The sequence below is a fragment of the Gambusia affinis genome, linkage group LG16 (assembly GCF_019740435.1).
Source record: "Gambusia affinis linkage group LG16, SWU_Gaff_1.0, whole genome shotgun sequence".
Taxonomy (NCBI): domain Eukaryota; kingdom Metazoa; phylum Chordata; class Actinopteri; order Cyprinodontiformes; family Poeciliidae; genus Gambusia; species Gambusia affinis.
The window spans coordinates 5,665,133-5,687,123 of record NC_057883.1 but is presented as its reverse complement, the minus strand read 5'-3'; the positions used below and the strand labels follow the sequence as shown (position 1 = coordinate 5,687,123).

The 21,991-nt window shown below is 40.8% G+C and overlaps 2 protein-coding genes across 3 annotated transcripts; one reads left to right on the top strand and one right to left on the bottom strand.

Annotated features, from left to right (window-relative positions):
- The first annotated feature begins 509 nt into the window (after positions 1-509).
- On the top strand, positions 510-12,146 carry golga5 (golgin A5). Of its 2 annotated transcripts, XM_044142248.1 has the most exons (14): positions 542-734; positions 4,144-4,797; positions 6,055-6,252; positions 6,344-6,563; positions 6,653-6,776; positions 6,864-7,067; positions 8,494-8,664; positions 8,743-8,871; positions 8,967-9,065; positions 9,190-9,412; positions 9,532-9,631; positions 9,708-9,771; positions 10,361-10,478; positions 12,017-12,146. In XM_044142248.1, the coding sequence occupies exons 2-13, from the start codon at positions 4,152-4,154 to the stop codon at positions 10,436-10,438; spliced, it is 2,256 nt and encodes a 751-aa protein (XP_043998183.1). In that variant the 5' UTR covers positions 542-734; positions 4,144-4,151; the 3' UTR covers positions 10,439-10,478; positions 12,017-12,146. The 2 variants fall into 2 exon arrangements, with proteins under 2 accessions (XP_043998182.1, XP_043998183.1); XM_044142247.1 differs by lacking the exon at positions 12,017-12,146 and having other exon boundaries at positions 510-734; positions 10,361-10,770.
- A 173-nt stretch (positions 12,147-12,319) lies between these two features.
- On the bottom strand, positions 12,320-17,696 carry LOC122845809 (pollen-specific leucine-rich repeat extensin-like protein 2). Its single transcript, XM_044142246.1, has 9 exons — positions 15,659-17,696; positions 14,656-15,550; positions 14,068-14,152; positions 13,833-13,902; positions 13,556-13,731; positions 13,233-13,276; positions 12,862-12,938; positions 12,645-12,790; positions 12,320-12,552 (listed from the first exon to the last, which is right to left on the bottom strand). Exons 1-2 carry the CDS (start codon positions 16,587-16,589, stop codon positions 14,976-14,978), a joined length of 1,506 nt encoding a protein of 501 aa, XP_043998181.1. The 5' UTR covers positions 16,590-17,696; the 3' UTR covers positions 12,320-12,552; positions 12,645-12,790; positions 12,862-12,938; positions 13,233-13,276; positions 13,556-13,731; positions 13,833-13,902; positions 14,068-14,152; positions 14,656-14,975.
- Positions 17,697-21,991: the final 4,295 nt, after the last annotated feature.

The following is a 21,991-nucleotide window of genomic DNA, read 5'->3' as shown; positions in this document are numbered from 1 at the left end:
GTGTAATATTAGAAATAGAATACACTCAAAATACCTTATCAACAATACACATTTCCACAAATTACAGGAGGACTTAAGGAGTACAATGAAGAGATGAAAGACAAGGTCATGAAAGGATAATAAAAATTACCAAAAATCTGGCGTTTACACTATATAGAGCAAAATATGAGTCCAACAATAAGAAATTAATATTTAAAATGTATTCAGTTTAGGTCTTAGCAGACGAATGAACAACATTGAAATGGGAACAGGATACTCAAACACTTTGAGGTTTTATGTATCTTCCTAAGCATTCAACCCAAATACCTGAGTACAGTTGTGTATTTGTTTTTCTTTCAGTGTATTTTTTTGTTTTAGTTTGTATTTTGTAAAAAAAAAAAACAGTATTGGAAATTCTTGCTTCATTACAAAATTGTGTTAGTATTGCCACTGTATATTTCTTCAACGGGTAAAATGATACTATTCTGCCAGCTAGAACTGTATGTTTAAAAGGGGTCTCCTCTCCCAATATGGCGGACGAGTTGACGTGTCACCGTAGCGACCTGAGAAAGTGGGCCATTTCCTGGAGCAGTTCCTGGTCCACGTATTGAGTAGCTCACATAATATCCTCTTTGACAGATAATGACATTTGACTATGTTTATCCAACGGGACGTTCCCTATTATGTCTAACCAATAAACCTCGACGACGTCCGGGAGACTGAAAACCCAGTGAACTTCGACTTTTTATCACACGGTACGTTTGAAGATTATTATTTTTTATTTTTTTAGCTAGCTAGCCTGTTAGCTTTAGCTGTGATAGAACTCTCAAGTACAAGTTTTATAGTTTGTGGCACAGCATCTAATGATGCTTTTCATCATAATTATTTCTCCCTCTTAATGTATTTCTGTCAGTTTTTATTATTGGAACCTACCATATGGAAATAGGCAAGGATTAAATTGGTTAGCATCATAGCTGTGGAAGAGTCGTGTATTACCAAGAGTTCTGTGTGAATTGCTTTACTCTGCTATACAAACTTGAAAAATCTCTAGCTAAGACATTGACGTGGTTGAACTGTTTGTCATTTGCCCTTCTCTAGTTAAAGTTTTTAATTAATGAAAGCACAAAAATCTGCATTACATCTAATATTAGGAGCTCTTGATCCTGCCTGTGTTAGTGCAGTTAAATTATTTACATGCTCTATGCCTTGCACAAGTATTCAATCTACCTGGAATATTTTGCACCCATAAATTTAAGTGTGCTTTGTTGGATTTTAAAATGATCATCCTACACAATAAAAAGAGTAAAAGCATTAAATGAAAGGACAGTGATGCACGGGTTTGAATATTTTTGCATGGAATCTAAAAAGGGTAGGGTCCCTTGTAATAAAATTGTAATAAAATACAATTTTCCTGTAATAAAATCTAGTGCACCTCCAGATGAGGATCTTTTGCAAGAGCCGAAACGTTGATTTCCAGAACGTGAGCGTTACTTGGGTAAAACATTTCACTCTCTAGATGTGCAGATAGATGACTGTACAAAATACAGACTCAAGATGGGCTGCAAATACAAATTCGCACCACACTTTTCAGATCTTTAGTTGTAAATTGCGTCATTTTGTGTTGGTTTGTCACATAAGATCCAGAGAAAATATGTTCAAGATGTTTTTTTTATGAGAAAAAGAAGCTTTTGACTAAATTTGACTAATGTTGATTTTAGCAATCAATTAATCTATCATTTGTTCTGATAATTAATTGGGTACAAAATTTATACTTTCTGTAGTTTTTTTTGGGGGGGTTAAATTAAACTACTTAGGTGTTTTCTATGCAATATTAGACATGAACTAGAAAATTCCTGAAGAAATTTAACTGGGGCCTGCCAAAGTGTGCCCGTCGGTTTGGACCCAGCGTTCTGATGCTAAGAATTAGCATCGATGCTAAAGAAAGCTGCAATGTAATCAATAGCATGTGGAGAATCACAAGAATGTTAAGTAAGCTGGACATGCAACATTCAGTATGATAAAGCAAGTGCATTAGCTAAAATGAGCAAATATGCTAATGTAAGCATAAATACTTTCAGTAGCATGTGGGGTATCATTAGAATGTTTACTGTCATTTACTTACTCCATTAAGTATACTAAACATGGCTAATAAGTCTGAAAAATAGAAAATAGCTTATTTAAGCTAAAAGGCTAATGCTAATGAACTGCCTTGCTGCGCAAGGCAGTTCCCTAACCTCGGATAAACAGATAATGCAGAATGATATCACTGCACGCCTCCGCGTGCACTGTCCAGAGGGGCATTTTGAGGCTTTTATTTTGAAATTTGCAGTAAGCTTCATATTAAATGCCCACACTAATCCAATGTGTAAGAGTGCTTTGGATAAACCAGTCACATAAAGCCAAAAAGAGCAATTTCATGATGTAAAAATTGCCAAAGCTTTTATTTTGAAATTTTTGTTTAGCTTCATTTGAAAGGGTCAAAGTCATCCCATGTGTAACAGTCATTGGATTACATCAGTCATATAACGCTCAAAAAAGCAATGACCTGATGTAAAAATTTTCAAGGGCTTTTATTTTGAAATTTTCAGTAAGCTTCATTTCAAAGGGCCAAACTCATCCCATGTGTAACAGTGACTGGGTTAAATTAGTTATATACAGCCCATAGCAGCAAGTTTTTCTAAAGGCCAGCTCAGTCCTCCTCTGTTTTAACTGAACTAGTAGTTCGAACTACAGTGATGCGTATTTGTAGTCCTCAGCAAATCTCCCTGCTCTGGGTTCCGTTGCCATGGTAAATAATCCTCTCTGCCAGCTGTGAGTGAGACATCCAGGGGGAGACAATTCTCTGTTTGAGCCAGCCAGTTTGACTAAAAAAGCATTGTAAAAAACTGTTTCCGTCGGGAACCGTAATACATATTCGAAAACCGTTTGAAGCATATGAGAGGGCTATTTGTCGTCTCACATAGTCCCGCCATTCATATCTCTACCTCACTCACAGTATTAACAGCGATGAGATAAAAAAAAGTGTGTGCCAAGGTCTGTAATTTTTCAGAAATACATGGAAGTGAATCAGTGAGATCTGTCTGCTACCCTGGCGCATGACTTTGCTCTGAAGCACCTGGAGAGAAAACTGTAAGCGCTAGATAATTTTTGAAAACATTTGACCGGAGCAGGCACGCGTATCAATGTCATGACCAAGTTTGATACCAATCATGCAATATTTGTGAGCGTGAGGGCGAGTTAAAAAATGATTTGGGGTCAAAATGTCGCTCTGACTCTCACTCTAGAGGAGCGGCCTTCACACTCTGATTTTTCCAAAAATCAAAAACTTTGGGTCGCTTAGAAAGAAGTTGTGGACAAACCGTAATTCATATCGACATGCTCTCTTCACTTTAAAAAAGATCACGGATGTATCTACAAAATGAAGTTTGAATGGCGTTTCTACATGAAGGTATGACAACACAGAAAATCCTCAAAAATAGGGTATTTTTAAGATTTAGAGGTTGCTTCGTCCCCTTGACGACGAGATTTCACCTGGTGAGCTCGTTAGTGATTTTGGGGTCGTTTTTTGCTTTTTACGTCGCCATGGTAACTCCAAAGCCCACCAAAAGTAATAGCACACCTCCCGGGATCGAGCCGCACGTTTTGATACCACTTTTGTGGGTGGGCTCGCAGCGGTACGAGCCGCATTCACGGTGACGGAAGAATAAGTTAAGAATAATAAAGAGACATTCTATTGGGTAGAATATAGGTGTTTCGTTATGTAATGCATGGAGGCAGTGACTGACTTGCTTCGCAAGTCAGTCACTGCTCTCCTTATGCATTGCTATGGGCAGGCCCCAATTAAAAGAAGGAAATAAATAATCCAATTTCTTGTTTAAAATAAGAAAATAAACATTTTATTGCCTAAAATACAGTAACAAAGTATTCCTTTAGTGGATTTGAACAAGGTGAATTTAAAAAGGTTTATCTTAAATTTGAAATTTATATACCTTTTTGTTAATTTCTGTTCATATGTTGTTTCAGCAAATAGCCTTTTTTGAGTCTATATACTCCAGTTAACGATTAATCGATTACTAAATTAGTTGACTATTATTTGAGTAATTGACTCGTCTTATTCAGTCCGATTAATCGTTTCAGTGCTAATGTTGAGTTTTGCCGTTTCAGGGTGCAACATGTCTTGGTTTACTGATCTGGCAGGAAAAGCTGAAAACTTCCTGAATAAAGTGGACCAAGGAGCTGCTACCGCCCTGAGCAAAAACCAAGCCGCGGGATCCGCCTTCTCCTCGCCCTATGGAGAAGAATCTGCCGTCACCGACTACGATCCTGCTGCGTACAAGACAGAGACAACCGTGACGCACCCTGGCTACCCGTCCTCTCGTGACGCGCCCAGCTACATCTCCGCCGCGGCCGGCAACGTTAAGAAATCTGGCGCCACTCTCCTCGCTGGGACAGCCAACGTGCCCAGCAGCCCCTCCGCTTCTCGCGTCTCAAACCCCGCCAAGACCTCGGCTGGCTTCGTGAGGCCCAAAAAGAGCGAGCAGGATGTGGACGACGACATGCTCTTCGACTTCCTGAACAGCTCGGACCCGCCAGACAGCGGCAGCGGCAGGCGGGATTCGAGGAGAGAACTCGCGAAAGCTCCAGTTATGGAAGTCCAAAGCCCGACGCCTCCTCCTTCTGTTACCCCTCATGCCAACCTCTCGGCCCCATCCACACCCCCTTCCACCCGTGGGGTATCGAGGGCCTCAAGCATGAGCTCGCTGTCGGCGCACAGCATCAAAACCTCGGAGGAAAATTCTCCTAAGGAGCAATGTCAAGGTTGGAGCTTGGGGTTTAATATCCTCGATGATGACGTAGAACGTTTAAGATACTCCAAGTATGGATGCAAACAATTAATCGACTTACAATTAATTGCCAGAGAACGTTTTATTAGATTGAAATGAGTTCCAGGTGACTAACTATAATCGTTTTAGACCGTTTTTTAGTGTTGCAGTTTGGCCGCCAACCAGCAGAGGGCGGCGCTGGTCATCTTTAAATGGAGCCAGGCGATACGGGAACAGAGATGGCGGGGATATCGCTGAACGGGAAAGTGAAACGGTCCCGCAAAATGCACTTTATGCGGTTCTGTTTTGAACTATAAACACTCAACAAACTTCTTAAGTTGTCACCTTTTTAGCGCTCATTAAGACGAGCTGCATGATGGAGAAGAGTCAACTTCTCATTCAGAAATGACTGATTTGTTACGGAAGCGAGGATGAGATCACCCTGACTGCGTATTAGGAGAGTTTAGATAGAGAAAGAGCGGAGAAAATTTCTGCCAAAAACGTCGGTCTCAAAGGATTTTGAGATTAATTGCAGAAATGTTCGAGAAAAATTGGAAATGTCTCAGTTTCACAAGTCACAAAGTTTTAACTATTTTTTTTAATGTTAATTTTTAAATTAACATAAATTTTTAACAAGGTTAATGCAGCAAAGTTAAAACTTTCCTTAAAGAGCAGCCAGATGATACTTCTGTATGAACTTCTCTGTTCATGTTCATGGTAAATTAAAGAATTTCACATATTTTGTTCTTTTTATCTCTTAATTTTCTATTCGGAAACCTAAGAGGTTCCTGTTTTGTTCTCTTTTTTTCTAAGTATGTCTAAATTGAATAATACGAGAAAACAAAAATGTTCCTTTTATTCAGTCAGTATTCAATACAGTGGACAAAATAATGTTAAAATTTAAACATTTTTTTTCCTCCCCTCCAGGGGGTCTTTTTGTGGGCTCTAGTGTCCCTTATATGACAGTAGGCTGACGGGAAAGGCCTCCAAATGTGGGTCGTGCTATCCCCTACGCCACCACAGCACGCCATGATTTTGTTTTTAAATTGAGCGTATTATGAAAAACGTAGCCCTTTCTGTTAAGGAAAGATATCTGGCCCTCTTGATACAAGAGAAAACTCAAGATTTTCATAAACACAAGTTGCATCACTAGTTGGAGCTCAACAAGGAGCTCCAACTGCTGTCATTAAGTTAATAGCTTCAGTACTCAGTTCTTCCAACCTTTTTCAGCATTTTTCCCTCTGTACCGCAGACACACCCGAGAGCTCTGACTCTGGCCTGGCCCCGCCGCAGGAGTCCAGCAGGCCGGAGCCCGCCGTCCCCACAGAGGAACCGCAGAGCCAGATCCTGTCCAGCCTGCGCCTGGAGAACCAGCTGCTGCGCAACGAGGTGGCCTCCCTCAACCAGGAGATGGCCTCGGTCATCCAGAGAGCCAAAGACTTGCAAGATGGCGAGTTCAAACACAAATCGCGCAGAAACTCTCGACGCGTCTCCCGTTTTTTTTTTTTTTTTTAAAAAGTGGTTTCTCCGTCTCCCTCCAGAATTGAACCGGGCCCGCCTGCGCGCCGACAAGCGGACCTCGGAGCAGTCGCAGACCGACCGCGCGTTGAGGGAACTTCGCTCGCAGGTCGACGACCTCACGGAGGCGCTCTCTGCCAAAGACGGCCAGCTCGCCGTCCTGAAAGTCCGACTCGACGAAGCCGATCAGCTGCTGACGTCTCGCAGTTTTGCACTGGAGGAAGCACAGAAGGAAAAGTCGAGGTGCTGCTTTGGCGCCACTTTTTTAGTATCAAACTCGGTTTGATTTCAAATCCTCACCGTGGGGAATTATTTTCTTGATGTTTCTGTAGAATAATGCAAGATCACACGGAAGGCAGCAGCATGCAATCCCAAGCTTTGGAAAAGATACAGGAGAGGCTGCGGGAGGCGGAGCTCTCTGTCAGGAGGGAACAGGACAGCTACCGCCAGATGCAGGTGAACCTTTTTCGCTTGTTGAGTTTAACGAGTAGAAAAAGAAAAACAACCCCGCCGGCACTAAACAGAGCTCTGGTCTTTGTGAAGAGTGAGTACGCCGATCGGCTGGGCAAGCTGGAGGCCGAGCGGCAGACCCTGGCAGAGACGTTGACGGCGGCGGAGCGCCGAGCCGTGGAGGAGAAGGTCAGGGTCGACGACCTCCAGCAGCAAGTGAAAAGTGCCAAAGCGGCGGCCGAGTCTGCCAAGCAGGAGCTACAAGACTACAAGCACAAGGCTTCACGCATCCTACAGGTAAGGCCTGGACCAGGGCCGTGCAGAGACCTGTGGAGGTCAAAGTTAAAAAAGGGCACATTGAAGAAGATCTTAAAACTCCGTACAACAACACAGCAACAACCCATATTGATCAATAATCTAATTGGATCCAACTCTCACTGCCATCATGTGGGACAATGCAAAGCAAATCTAGTCTATATTTTCCCCAACAGTATAAAGTTTCTGTTTCTGCTGCTGACAGTCCTGGAGATCTGAGTTGATCTGAGACCGAAGCTGTTAAACAGACCAGAGGAGAGAAGGTCAAAGGTTATGAAGTTATGAAATAAGAACATTTGCTGCCATTTTACTAATTAAGCCCTAATAATATCTATTTAACCTCTGGAATAAATTGGCTGCAGACTGATTTATAGATCAAAAAGCTCTAAGGGGTTTTAACTCTGTCTTCCATTTCCAGCGTTAAAATGTTCATTAGAATTTAAAGTTTATTGATCCCTGAGATGTGTTCTCGCATTATTATGTGATTATTACTATTATATTACTACAAAATGGTCTCAAATCAACAATATTATCATTTATCGCAATAAGTTCTGGAACAATTTGTTATCCAGTACCTCACATTAATACTCAGAGGTTTTTTGTTTGTTTGTTTTTGTCACTTTAAAACCACAAATCTACCTGCATTTTATTAGAATTGAATCATGACTCCGCCCACCAGGTCCTCTCTACACATTGCTGCTCAGATTAGTCACCCCACTGTGTGGCCCACTTCACAACTTTCTCACTGCATTTATCGACTTTTTTTTATTATTTAGCAACTTTTCAGAAAAAAATCTGCATCGACCAAAATCGTAATTGGCAGGTCGGGCTTTTTAAAGATCGCCGATCGGCCAGAAGACTGCAAAAGGCGTGCCGCTAAATTTAATATAAAAAAACCTAAAGTGGTGAATGCCTTATAAATGAGAGCATGAAAGCATCAGTCTGAAAACTGCTACTTGTGGACTTCCTGGTTCTGGTTCTTTGTGGAATAATGACAAAATCAAAGCGTGTTTAAACGGCCTAGTCAAAGCCAGGGACTAAATCTAGGTGTGAAACTGAAAAGACTGTAAAATCAGTGTTTGCCTCTGCTCTCCATACAACCTATCTGAACTTGAACTGTTATCTGTTTAGACTTGTAGTGAAAGGCGAACATGTTTGCTAGCTGCACATTATTAACTTAGGGTGCTAAATACTAACGCATGCCACACTTATGTTAAAAAAAATAAAATAAAAAAGTTTTTCTCTCAAGAATTTTTGCCAACTTTGTTAGTCAGTCGCATCAAATCGTAATAAAATCCCCTGAGGTTCGTGGCCGTAACACGACTACGTGAAAAAGTTCTACAAACTCACCAGAGCGTCGCTCCGCTTCCGAGGTTCCTCTAAACCGTTCTTCATTCTGTCTGTGAAGTCCAAAGAGAAGCTCATAAGCAGCTTGAAGGAGGGCTCCGGTCTGGACGTGGGCGATGGCGGCGGGGCCGTGGCCCTGGAGATGGAGGAACTCCGTCATGAGAAGGAGCTCCAGAGGGAGGAGATTCAAAAGCTGCAGGGGCAAGTCGGCACGCTGCGGGCGGAAATCCAGGCGAGTTCTTGTATCTGGCAACAAGAAAGGCTGACGAATCACGGTACCCTTTGGCTAATGCACGTTGGTTCCGTGTAGGATTTGGAGAACCAGGCCCTGGCAGAAGCAGAAACGTGGCGGGAGCAGCAGGTCCACCTGCAGGAGCAGCAGGCTTTACAGAACCGGGCCAAGCAGGATTTAGAAGCCGAGGTGGAGCGCCACAAGCAGGTGATGGGCGGCGTTCGTGTCTGATGTTCACATTGAAAAAAACAAAACGGTATTTGTTCGGGCGGGAAAGTTTTGACTAATTGCTGGTTATGCAGGAGCTGCAGTACCTTGAGGACGAGCACCACCGGGCCCAAATCAACCTGCAGAGCCGAATCAAAGACAGAGAAGATGAAATCCAGAAACTCAGGAATCAGGTCAGAACCGCTTTTAAAAAAAAGTATTTAAAAAAACAAAACAAACAAACAACAGATTTCAGCCTGGTAAGCGAATGAAGCATGTTTTACTGAAGAACATGCTCCTTCCAATATGTTTTCTCAGCTAACAAACAAGACTCTGAGCAGCAGCAGCCAGGCGGAGCTGGAGAATCGCCTCCACCAGCTGACTGAGACGCTGATCCAGAAGCAGACCATGCTGGAGGCCCTGGGCACGGAGAAAAGCTCGCTGGTCTTCCAGCTGGAGCGTCTGGAGCAGCAGCTGAAGAGCGCGCAGGGAGGCCAAAGTGGGGGCTCGTCCATCAACATGAGCACCCTGGAGGGTCCAGGTCAGACCTTTTTTATTTTATTTTTTTCTGTAACCATATCTTTGACCACTTTTTATTCATGTTTAGACATGAAACAGTTCAAATCATTTGTGTTTGTTTTGGGTTTTTTCGGCGGTTAGGAACGCGTCAGAGAAACACACCGGTGCTGTTCAGTGACCAGGACAGTCCAGGTGTGTACGGAAAAGTCCGAAAGGCAGCCAGCACTATCGACCGTTTCAGGTGAGCCCTCGTCCTCGTCTCTACACAATTATCTGAAGCCTTCCTCCATTTTGACTACGTTTCTGTTGCCTGGCAGCATAAGACTGGGCATCTTCCTGAGGCGCTACCCTATGGCCAGGCTTTTCGTCATCCTCTACATGGTGAGTGCTCGTTTTTACACCGAGCGCCGGTGAACCTGTCGCAGTGAGCGATAAATTGAAGTGAGCGTGCTCATTTCCATTTGCACAAGTCTTCAGAGAGATGCTCGCTTTTAATAGCGTTGAAAAGCCGCCATTTTGAGAAATGCAAACAAAAATTTGACCCCCAGTACAAAGTAGTTTGTTTGCGCCACCTGCCACTTTTCCCTGTTTTCCCTGTTTTCCCTGTCTAAGCTGAATAATTGATTTGTATTTTTTTCTTTTTAAAAAAAAAAGAAAGCAATTTTGGTTACAGACATAAGAATCCGTTTTAATTATTACTGTTATTTATTTAGATTTTTTATTTTGGATATTTAATATGTCTTCAGGTTCCAGTGTTAAGTATGTTTTTATAATTGTACTTTTTATATATTTTTGAGTGGGTATACTTTCAATAATAAGCCATGTCATTATTCATATTATTAGTTGAAAATGGTCTCAAAACAACAATATTGTGGGTTTACCACAATAATTTATGGGACAGTTTATCGTCCGACAATACAATCAAAGTGTATAATCAGTTTTTTTGATTTTTTTGTTTGTTTTTCTTCAGGCGGTGCTGCATCTGTGGGTCATGATTGTTCTTCTAACTTACACACCAGAAATGCACGGCAGCCCTGACGGAAGATAGAAGACAACTGGAAATTTCTAGATTTTCTATTGCCTTCAACGTAAGGAAGCTGCTGGAAAATGGGCCCTGGGACCCGACTCTCCCTGTTTTGCACACACAATGCTACGAACTGAAGACATTTCCTCGCATTTCTTGTTGGTTTCTTGGGCTCCATGGCTGAGAGCTGCAATGAGTTTTAACACGAATGCAGAGCGGTGTTACTGTGTTGGTTTTGTTCTCCACGTTAAACTTTCCTTCCGCTGTACTTTTAAGAGATTGTATGCAACACTATGTAAAAACAAACAAAGGATTTTAATAAATATGCAAGAGGAGAAAACATTGCGTTATTTCTTGGAGGTCCTTAAATTCACCCGAACCGATCGTTCTGGTTGCGGTGCTTTGCAAAGGCATTCAGTCATTTTCACATGTTGTTTTGTCACAATCACAAATCTTTTTTTCTGCATTTTACTGGGATTTTATGTAACAGCAAAGCAGCACTTAAATTTGAAGTGTATGAAAATGTCAGCGTTTCAGATGGCTGGGAAACAAATAGATCATCATCATTAAACGTTAACTGTTAGGTTCAATGTTTAGGAAGACTGGGGGAAAAAAAGGCTAAAATCAAAAGGATTCATGTACTGAATGGCTTTATGGTTTTTCTTTTTGTCCCATAACTCAGCGTGGCTATTCTTTTCAAAGCTTGTAGATAAATGAACATGTTACTAGAATGAAGACCTAAACGTCTCAAAAGAAATAGACATACAGTGACTAGATGTTTTAGTGAAACTTTAAAGTGACGTCAAAAGATCTTGTGGTGTAAAAACACCTCAACATGTTCTTGTTGAGGTGAATCTGTCAGAATGAACCTCTCCTGATAAAATGTACATTATAGGAAGGTTTATTTAGGTTTAAACTCTGTCGCGTATGTTTGGGACTCTTATTGTGAAGTTAAAAAGGAAAACTTCCTGCTTTGACGTCTTTTATTTACACATTGTGCTCACGTTGCACGTAAATCCAAGTTCGCCTCGCTGCAGCGAACAGAACGTTTCGGAGACGGACCGCTACTGAAACTGGCGGCTGTACGTGTTTTCTGAAGCAGTTTCAGGTCTTCACAGATTTCAGCTGATCATGTGGTCCCTAACTCTTGAGAACACTAAGAGTCGTCCTCAAACCTGGACTGAGTCATGGTTGGATTACAAATTCTTTGAAAAAAAAAAACAAACCCACTATGATTTGTGAAACCGTAATTCTACTCGTGAGCAGAAAAGTGGGGATTTCTAATTTTCTCCAAATGTAGCTAATTTTCTGCCTTGTTCTTACAAACCCACGATCATGTCTCCTCTCGTCTCATGAGTCGAATGTATTTTCACATCTTAGTTTGAAAGAATCCACATAAAGTATATAACAATGCAATGACGTAAGGGTTTGTAGCTTCTGTCTCGGTTCTTTGTTGATCACTGTTTAGCTTTTTCATTTTACAAGTACGTGTTTTTCCCCCCCTCTTTTTCACATTTCTCAATCATTGCAATAATATTCCAGCCAAACTCTTATTGTAATAAATTATTTTGTCAGTAACGTCCGTCTCTCTCGTGTCCCCAGGTTGTTTGTCCATGTCTTCATGCCGGGCAGCTGGACGGTGTTCCTGCTGAAAGCCGTCCTGACTTTTCCTGTTGGTCACTCTTCAGTGTGACTGTCTTGTGTTTGTTTTTAAGATGTGAATTTTGTTTTGATGTAACTACAAATGAATTAACATTTAATAAAATAATACATTTCTTTTAATCCTGTTCTCCAGTTTGTGCTTTGATCAGTTATAAAGTTCTATTAAAAATGTGGGCGTTTCTTTAATATATATTGCTACCAAAAATGATTATGGTTTACAAAAAAGACTCCAGAAATAACAGATTGAAAGAAGAACATTTTATTAAACTCAAGAGTTACAGCACTGATGAATTTTGTGTCGTGGACCATTAATAATGAAAACAATAACAAACAGAAAACAAATCTGCCTTCTAACGGTTTATTGTGACATTTTGTTTTGGCTCTTGAATAATCAGAATCTCGTCTCCAGCCAGGCACCAGAAACCTTGCTGTCTGCTTCTTGAGTCACTGATGTTGTCATTGACAGGAGAGTCGAGCTGAGGAGAAAGAAGAACCAATTTGAGAAACGCCGAGACAAACACATGTCATTAAATACTGAAACTTTTCTTAGATGTCTCAGCAGCTGTACCTGTTACATCCAGAGTAATGGTGTCAGGTGAGGTCCATCTCCCCAGCGGTCGGTCTGTCTCAAATCTGAAGTGATGCTGGCCCGCATCGCCCACCTTCACACCCTGAATCTGAGCCCAACGGCTCGAATCGCTTCCTCCGGTGTAGCTGGAATGCAGGGCAGCCTTTCAGTAACGTCATTTTACTGTAACAATCACAGCACTTGCAGGTCTTCTCACCGCGTGTGTCCGCGTCAAGATGGGCTGATCTGGTTGGGGTCGGTGTGGTGATCACATAACGCGCCTCACAGTGTGACCTGGGGAGTTTTACACAATGATTAGGATAGTTAAACATATCCTAACGCCATAAACAACAACATATTTATACTGATACTTTATGAGATACACCAACTCAACATACTATTAGTGTGAAATGGGGAAAAAAAAATTCAAACTTTTCAGATTTCTTATACAAAAAAAAGGGACAGAATTTCCATAACTCTCCAAAATAATACAATATTTAGATTGGGTCTGTTACATAAAACCCCAAAGTACATCTACTTGTTTTCGCAAACATTCGAACCGTCCATCTAAAGAAACAAATGATCCACCTGAGGGGTGTAGTGGTAACGGCAGGGCAGAGTCACTGTAGTTCCTGCACACAGACACACACACATACACACCCACGCCCACACCCACACACACACACACACACGCAGACAGATCACTCTTCTGGAAAACAACACACTCCACCTGCTCCAAGTACCTGGGAGACACAAACGCTTTGAATCTTTCAATTGTCAGGCCTCTAATTTAGGAATCTATGCACAAAAAATACAAGTAATAAAACATTTGATGCAAACAAATGCATACGTCACAGTAAAAATCATGGAAGTGCACAAGAGGCCAAACAATTTAAACCTCAAGAATTCACCTTCAGAGTGTCTGCATCCACCTCAGCCAGTCGCTGCAGGATGTTTATGTCCCTGACAGTGATGGAGGTGAGGAGGTTTTATAGCGATGAAGGAGGCTCAGTGTTGGACAGGAATAATATTTTCGTTTTAGTCCTCAGTTCTCTCTGTCTTCTCTCTCCTGATTGGTCCAGTGATGCTGGGGAATCATCACATGATCAGACACACATTCCTTAGTTTCTGTCTAAATGACAGATTATTGAAAGAGACTTTCTGATCAAGTCATCATCATGTCCTCACCTTTCCCACAATCTGTTACAACCAGTAGATCAGCAGGTGGATCAGGTCTTCTGCTTTAATTGTTGGTCAACTCAAGTCATCATAAGTTCACAGAGAAATGAAATAAAGAGAAAAAATAAAGTTAAGGAGGAAAATATGGATGGGCAGCAGACAGCAAGTTTCTAACTTTCAGCTCAATTCTCTGCAGCAATATTTGAAATGATTAGTCATGTTGTGTAGATATAAATGTTCTTACTTTTTTTGTCAACTGGGTTCTCTTATCTTCCTCTATCTGACTGGTGGTGTTGAAGGTGGAGGTTTACAGGTGGAGGAGATCCAACCTGGGAAGATCAGAGAATCAGAGATCTGAGAAGTCTGAATCTGGTTCAGGTATTTTTTTAATGTCTATTCTTCTTTTGTGATTTTTCTGTGTTGTAACACATAAACATGTCATTGGCCATTTAAACTATTTGTTTCATGAAATTAATACTTTATCTATATAAAACTTTACTCCACATGCTCTCCATTTCCTTTCTGCTGATCCTGTTCTCTAGTTTCTCTCTGAATAAAAACGCTTCATTAAATCCTTCAATCCTAAATTTTGTCTATGTTCGCTTTTGTCTTTTAATTTCTTATTGTCCTGATGCTTTAATTTGGTTTCTGATACAACATATTGTCAGGCAAGCATTCCTTACTTAATGTAAATTTGAACTCTATGTGATTGAACAATTTCTAAATTACCAATAGTGAATTTCTATTTCTATTTTTATTTAGTAAAGCTGATGGTCCCCACCACCAGCAGGAGGCAAGCAGTGTCATGTGAATGTGGAATGCAAAAACTTACAAGCAGTGTGAAAAACAAGGGATCCAGAAGGACAAGAACCACATGGACGACGACAAAAGGATCCAGCGATGAGCAGCTAAAACCTGAAAGGTTAAAAACTTGGAGAGTGGATTAGTGGAGGAACAGAATAGAACAATTTACTATATCAGAGAACACCGCGTGGGGAAGAACCGCTAATTCACCCTGAAACATGGGACAGTTGAGAAGAAATCACAAAGATGAAGAAAACTCCAGTGCAAGGCGCTACCTAAGGATTCCACATCCTGCTGATGTTCTAATGTGATATCCCAATTAGGTCTTCAGTTTTTAAGGATCCCAATCTAATCAGAGTCACTTGACAAAACGTAGCGAGGTCTGAACCACACGTGTCTGGAACTCTCTTTTGCTGTAGTTCCACCAGATGTTGAAGGTGTTTGTTCCTCTTCTATGTCCTTTTCAGTCTCCTTCCAGAAACGGAAGTCAGGGGATGACAAAGTTGGATTTTCACAGTGTGTTGATGGTGAAGGACTGAAAACGCGGGGTGACAGAATGAGATCCTCACATGGCATCCTCGGTGGGGGACTGAAAACACGGGGTGACAAAACAGGATCTTCACAACAAGTCGATGGTGAGGGACTGACGTCAGGGGATGAGAGAAAAGGATCCTCATGCATCGTCCCTCGTAAGGGACTGAGGACAGGGGATGACGAAACAGGACGTTTACGCGGCATTTTACAAGAGGGACTGAGGATGGGGGATGACAGACCAGGATCCCCACACGATGTCCTTGGTGAGGGACTGTGGATAGGGGATAACAAAACAGGAAGTTTACATGCCATTCTATAAGAGGGACTGAGGACAGGGGATGACAGACCAGGATCCTCACACGACGTCCTTGGTGAGGGACTGTGGATAGGGGATAACAAAACAGGAAGTTTACATGCCATTCTATACGAGGGACTGAGGACAGGGGATGACAGACCAGGATCCTCACACGACGTCCTTGGTGAGGGACTGTGGACAGGGGATAACAGAATGGGATCTTCGTGGTCTGTCTTTTGGTAGGGAATGAACAGAGGGGTTGACGGAATGGGCTCGTTCTCCCATTCTTCACCATATCTCCATGCCATCCTTCTGCCAATTCTTTGAAGGACGTCGTCCCAACTGGGATCATCACTATACTTGGTTGTCTTGGCTGGGAGTTCCTCTTCAGCAACAGTGTCTCTAGTCCTCTTGGCCGGGGGCTCCTCTTCAGCAACACTGTCCCTGGTCCTCTTGGAGGGAAGCACATGTTCAGCTTGATTCTCCCTGATCCTCTTGGCAGAGGGCTCCTGTTTAGCATCATCACTATTCCTGGTCCTTTTGCCTGGGAGTTTCACTTCAGCAACAGTGTCCCTGGTCCTCTTGGAGGGGGGCTCATCATCGGCTTCAATCTTCCTGATCCTCTTGGCAGAGGGCTCCTGTTTAGCATCATCACTATCCCTGGTCCACTTTTTGGGGAGCTCCTCTTCAGCAAGAGTGTCCTTACTCCTCTTGGCTGGGGGCTGCTCTTCAACATCACTGTCCATTGTCCTCTTTCCGTTTATGCCAGTCACAGATGTCGCATGAGCCACGTCCTCTTTCAGATCTACCTGATCACTAGGCTTTGATGGTGGGTCGTCCTCCTTCGCATCATCCACCTTCTCTGTAGTTCTCCTGGCGCGGCCGGCAGCCCAAAAAGCTACTAAATTTCTCCAACCTGCCAGAGGTTGTGGCGAGGCACTGATAGGACTGGAGTCCTCTGGACGCAAAATGGGCTCTTCGGGTTTGTCAAGTTCAGATGTGAATTTAAAGTTGGAAGGAAGCACTGTACCGAAACTAAGCTTTAATGGTTGGTCGTCCTCCTTCGCAGAATCCACCTTCTGTGTAGTGCTCTTCACAGGGCCAGAAGTCAAAGAAGCCCGGTCCTCTTCCATACCTACTTGATGATGTTGCGAGGTACCGATAGGTGTGGAGTTCTCTGGACGCAAAATGGGCTCTTTTGGTTTGTCAAGTTCAGATGTGAATTTAAAGCTGGGAGGAAGCACTGTACCAAAACTAAGCTTTGATGGTGGGTTGTCCTCCTTCGCAGAATCCACCTTCTGTGTAGTGCTCCTAGCACGGCCGGAAGTCAAAGAAACCCCGTCCTCTTCCAAACCTTCTTGATGATGTTGCGAGGTACCGATAGGTGTGGAGTTCTTTGGACACAAAATGGGCTCTTCCTGTTTGTCAAGCCCACAAGTGAATTTAAAGCTGGAAGGAAGCACTGTACCAAAATTAAGCTTTAATGGTGGGTCTTCCTCCTTCGCAGAATCCGCCTTCTGTGAAATGCTCACGGCACGGCCGGAAGTCAAAGAAACCCCGTCCTCTTCCAAACCTACTTGAAGATGTTGCGAGGTACCGATAGGAGTGGAATTCTCTGGACACAAAACGGGCTCTTCCTGTTTGTCAAGTCCACGTGTGAATTTATCGATGGAAGAAAGCACTCTACCAAAACTAAGCTTTAATGGTAGGTTGTCCTCCTCCGCAGCATCCACCTTCTGTGTAGTGCTCCTGGTGCGGCCAGAAGTCGAAGAAGCCCCGTCCTTTTCCAAACCTACCTGATGATGTTGCAAGGTACCGACAGGACTGTAGTTCTCTGCACGCAAAATGGGCTCTTCCTGTTTGTCAAGTCCAGATGTGAATTCAAGTGAAGCGCAGGGAGCCGCGTGTTCTTGAGGCTCCTGCGCTACCCCAATGTCTTCTATGTATTGGAAATTTGGGGGAAGAATCTCACGCAGCTGTGACGCAGCACTGGCGCGGTCCACAGCAGACCCGAACTGATCAACCGTCGAATTGAGATGTTTCAGTGACTGTTCAAGCACTCCTATGCCCCACAGGAATTTAATGTTTGGTCGAAGGACCTGGACAACCCGAAGTCTGGAATTAAAGTCATCCTGGTCAACTTCGTCTTCACTTGAGCTGGTAGTAGAGCTACCACTGGAGCTGGTAGTACCGGCATTACTTACCTCGTCTTTAATGGAGCTGGTAGAGGTGAGGTGAACTACACCTCAACCCCTCTCCGTGGTCTTCAGAAACCATGTCGGTTTCATTTGACCACACCTTACCGTGATCCTTACCATTGTCTTGATGTCCATCCAAAATTGGGGATCCATCTGCTGGAAGCGCCATGGTAGGGGCTGTGAAGAAAGAAACAAAGCAAAAAAAGCTATAATTCAGTATCTAGAACTTCAGAAAAGTTCAAAACAATGTTTTGAGGGAACACTGAAATACTAACAATACAATAACCCAGGATTGTGAATGTGTTGGTTTTTCTTGAATATATTTAATTAACAATATTATTACTATGCCATTGTATATGATTATGCAATAAGGATGGGGAATAAGAGATAAGACAAATATAGCTTATGTTTCATCACACAAAATAGCAAAAAATAAAATTTTACATAAAAACCAGAACAATAAACTCTAAAACTCAATGATCAAACATGTATGGACCATCGCCATTCAGACAAACAAACTTGCAGCTTCATCTTGGTACCAATCAATCATTAAAGACAACAAATTAAATTTAGACTTATTGGTAATTTATCCCAACCATAAACTCTTAAACATTTGGAAACATAATTTAAAGAGCTATATACTGTGTTTAAGACGTTTTAAGAGCTAAACATAATCTGACAGCTAAAAACCTGTAATCTTAGATCGTGCCATTAGTGAGAATAAAACTGCAACAAGTTACTCCATTTACCCTTCAATAACAACCCATCCTCACAAATCTTTGACGCTCAGGTACATTTTATCATTCTTAACAATAGCCAGGGATAAGATATGCAATCCATTCATTACTATTACACTTAAATCACTGCTTACACAACTTTAAAAGGATCAAAGTTTGAAAATATGTTTCCAATAGCATTTGTAAATTACCAAAATGTAAATTGTAGTTAAACTAAATTCCTGTGAGCTCCACAATTTTTCACAATCACTAAGACAGCTAGTCTGACACCCCATCAGTACTACCTTCATACTCCCACATACAGCCAACAGCAGAAATGTACACCTGTAAAATTAATGAAGTTTAAGGACTGGAGATCTAACTAAACAGGCCGACATAAAACTGTTTATTTGGTTTAGAAATTCATATCCAGTGTTAAAATGGCCATTATATTCTGTATGGAGATAAGCCAGACAAAATTATTAAAATAATAACTAAAAATAAAACTCAGATAAATGTTCACACAATTATATTGCTCCAAATGTTTCTTTCAATATCTCTATATATAATATATATCATCTCCATGGAGACAAAAAACATCAACAAAATGGATTCTCTAAAAGTAATTCTCTCAAACTAAAATAAAATGTTTTCCAATCACCACTATTAATATTGCTGACTCTTTCTGAAAACGTAATCAGCATGAAAATATATTACAGGACCAAATATGCAAAGGACCAACAAAGTATTTCATAAACCACTAATTATTCAAAACTCCTCTTTCTTAGAAAAATAAAACTAAACAATAATAAGTTTAAATCAAAACTACTGAGAAATAATTCAGGAGAAATATACGTATCTAAAAACTTTTCTAATATTCAATATTAAGATTTTATTTCAAGCAACGTATCCAAGGAGACCAATTGTGTTTTTAAGGCATTTTCCGAAACCTGGACCAGTCATTGACTTCTTATTCCAAAGATCTAAATAAAACAAAACCGAACTTCTAAAACCAGAAGTAACTTTTTAAACCACATAAGCAGTGTTAAACGCCCACAATCCCACCAAAAATGTTAACTAACAAATTAATCACAACCGGACCGACTGAAACCAAGATCATTGTTTTTCTAACAAATTTTAACATTCACAGTTAATGTTCAAGTAACTTATGAAAATGATACGTCACTAAAATGCAATGGAGCAAAACACTGTTTTTCTGGTCTTGAGTAATTACAATAAACTAAATCATTTAGTTACTTTGTGAAATCAACAGCACACATTGACTGTTCTTTAAAGAATTTTTCTAAGCATAATAAGTGTTGTTATTTAATCAATGTATCCATGGAGACTACAAACATTTTTCAAAAAGCTGGTTCCAAAACGTCTTTCAAACCAAAACAACTACAGTCAGCACTACTGACATTTTCCAGAATTTCAAATAACTAGCAAATAAATCACAAAACAAATTCAATTAACTCACAAATATGTTGCTCCCTTATTACTAGACAGGAGGAGGCACACGTTTGAAAAGTGTTTCTTAATTTTTTTATTGAAGCCATTTTAAATAATGTCACCAATGTATCCATGGAAACGAAATATGTTTTTCTGTGCTTTTAAGTGATGATCACTACGACTACACACAATTTGTTGCCTATTAATGTTCTATCATTAACAAACACACACACACTTATAATGCTTATTACTGGGGCGACAGTGGTAGGAGTTTGCCCTGCGATGGTCTGCATCTGTTGTTGTGTCCTTGAGCAAGACACTACTCTCACCTTCAGCTGGAGTTTATTGCTGGCACGATATAACATCTGTGGTTACAATCCATTAGCTTATTATCATCAGTGTGTGAATGTGAGCATTAATGGAAATTTTAATAAACCGCTAATCTGATGTGATTACCATGGAAACCAAGTTTGTTTGTCAGGGCATTTAAAAAAAAAGAAAAAAAGTAAAGGCCAAGAATTGGACAGAAATTTGATTGTGTTTTTTTTTTTTTTTTCAAACCAGCATAACAATTTTCCTCAAACACTTTGTTAATATCCCAGTTATATATTTCAAAGAAGTCCTTAAAATTTCAAAGAATTGGACGCCAAAGTCATCAAACCTGACACTTAAATATCACCATTTTAGTTTTTTTCAAATCAATTCATGTTTCCTGGCTGTGCTAAAAGTAATAATAAAAACAGGTCAACATGTCCCTTTCTTGAAAAAATTATGAAACTAAATAATTAAAATAGAGGCTATTATAAGGGTAAATAAAAGATTTTTGAATGTTTTTTTTTTTAAATAATATTAAATATTTAACGTATTTCATTTAGCGTATCCATGGAAACTGAGTGTTTATCATAGCATTTTTCAAAAAATAACGGTCAAAAAACAAGCTAATTTTCCAGAAATTGGCCTTAATTTAATTAATTTGACTATAATTAAGTAAAATACATATATTTATTAAATCACTACACCACAATTTAACATTCCTGACATTTCCAGCGAAATTCAGTTAAGAAAAAGGCTCATTAGTTAGGAACGATCTATGCTAGCAAAGAATGCTACTTGTCTTTCTTTTCTACAGCAGTCAGTAATTTTTGAAAACACACACACAAACACAAAATAAACTAAACAAGTCACTAATATCTTTATAATAACTTGCTTTCGTTTATTAAAAATAATACAAGAATGATTTTAACCTTCCAGCTGGTCACCCTGTTGATGCTTCTCCTGGCCAGGAACCGTCTTTCGCAGGTTTTTTTTATCCACGGGCTTCTTCAGCAAGTGCGTATTTCAGCAAGTGCTTCTTTAACAAGTTTTGCACAGCAGACTTCTCGACAAGCTCAACCTTCCGAGGCTTTAAAGGCTCCTTCAGGCGTCTCTCTCAAAGGTCCCGTCGCAAAGGGGAAAGAATTCAGAAGGTCAGCGTCATTTATAGGGTTGAGAACGCTAACGTCGTTTCCATGACTGCCATTGACGAACACACGCACTGGTGCGTGAGATAAATTGGACTACAAATAATGCAAATAATACAAGTATCGCGTTGTCTTGTTTATCACTCCGTATGCTGCCACCTACTGGCCAACCAGTCTAAGTTCACAATGACATTTTTAAAAGTTGTAATACTGTTGCAACTTGCGACATTATATTTCTGCTTTCATTCTTAACTATGTCAGTTTCGGTAATCCAAATGGGAAAACATCCCTCTGTCGTAAAGCATGGATTGGAAGAAAAATTCAAATTCAAAATTCAATTCGAAAATACTTTATTGATCGAAAAGTACAATTAAATGTTAAATTCAGATTCTTCAAAGAGTTATTCTAGATGGCTGATTGCTGTTGGCAGGAAAGATCTTTTGTAGGTCTGTATTACAGCAAATTTGAAGAAGCCTCTGACTGATGATACTATATTCTTTCAACATGAAGAATCGTCCATCATTTTTGACTTCTCTCTCCCGATTGGCCCAATGTTGTTGCCTTGTCTCAGTGATGCTGGAGAATCATCACACAATAGGACACACATTCCTTAATCTCTGTCTAAATAAACGATGATTGAGAGAGACTTTCTGATCGAGTCATTATCATGTCCTCACCTTTTCCACAATCTGAGTAGATCAGCAGGTGA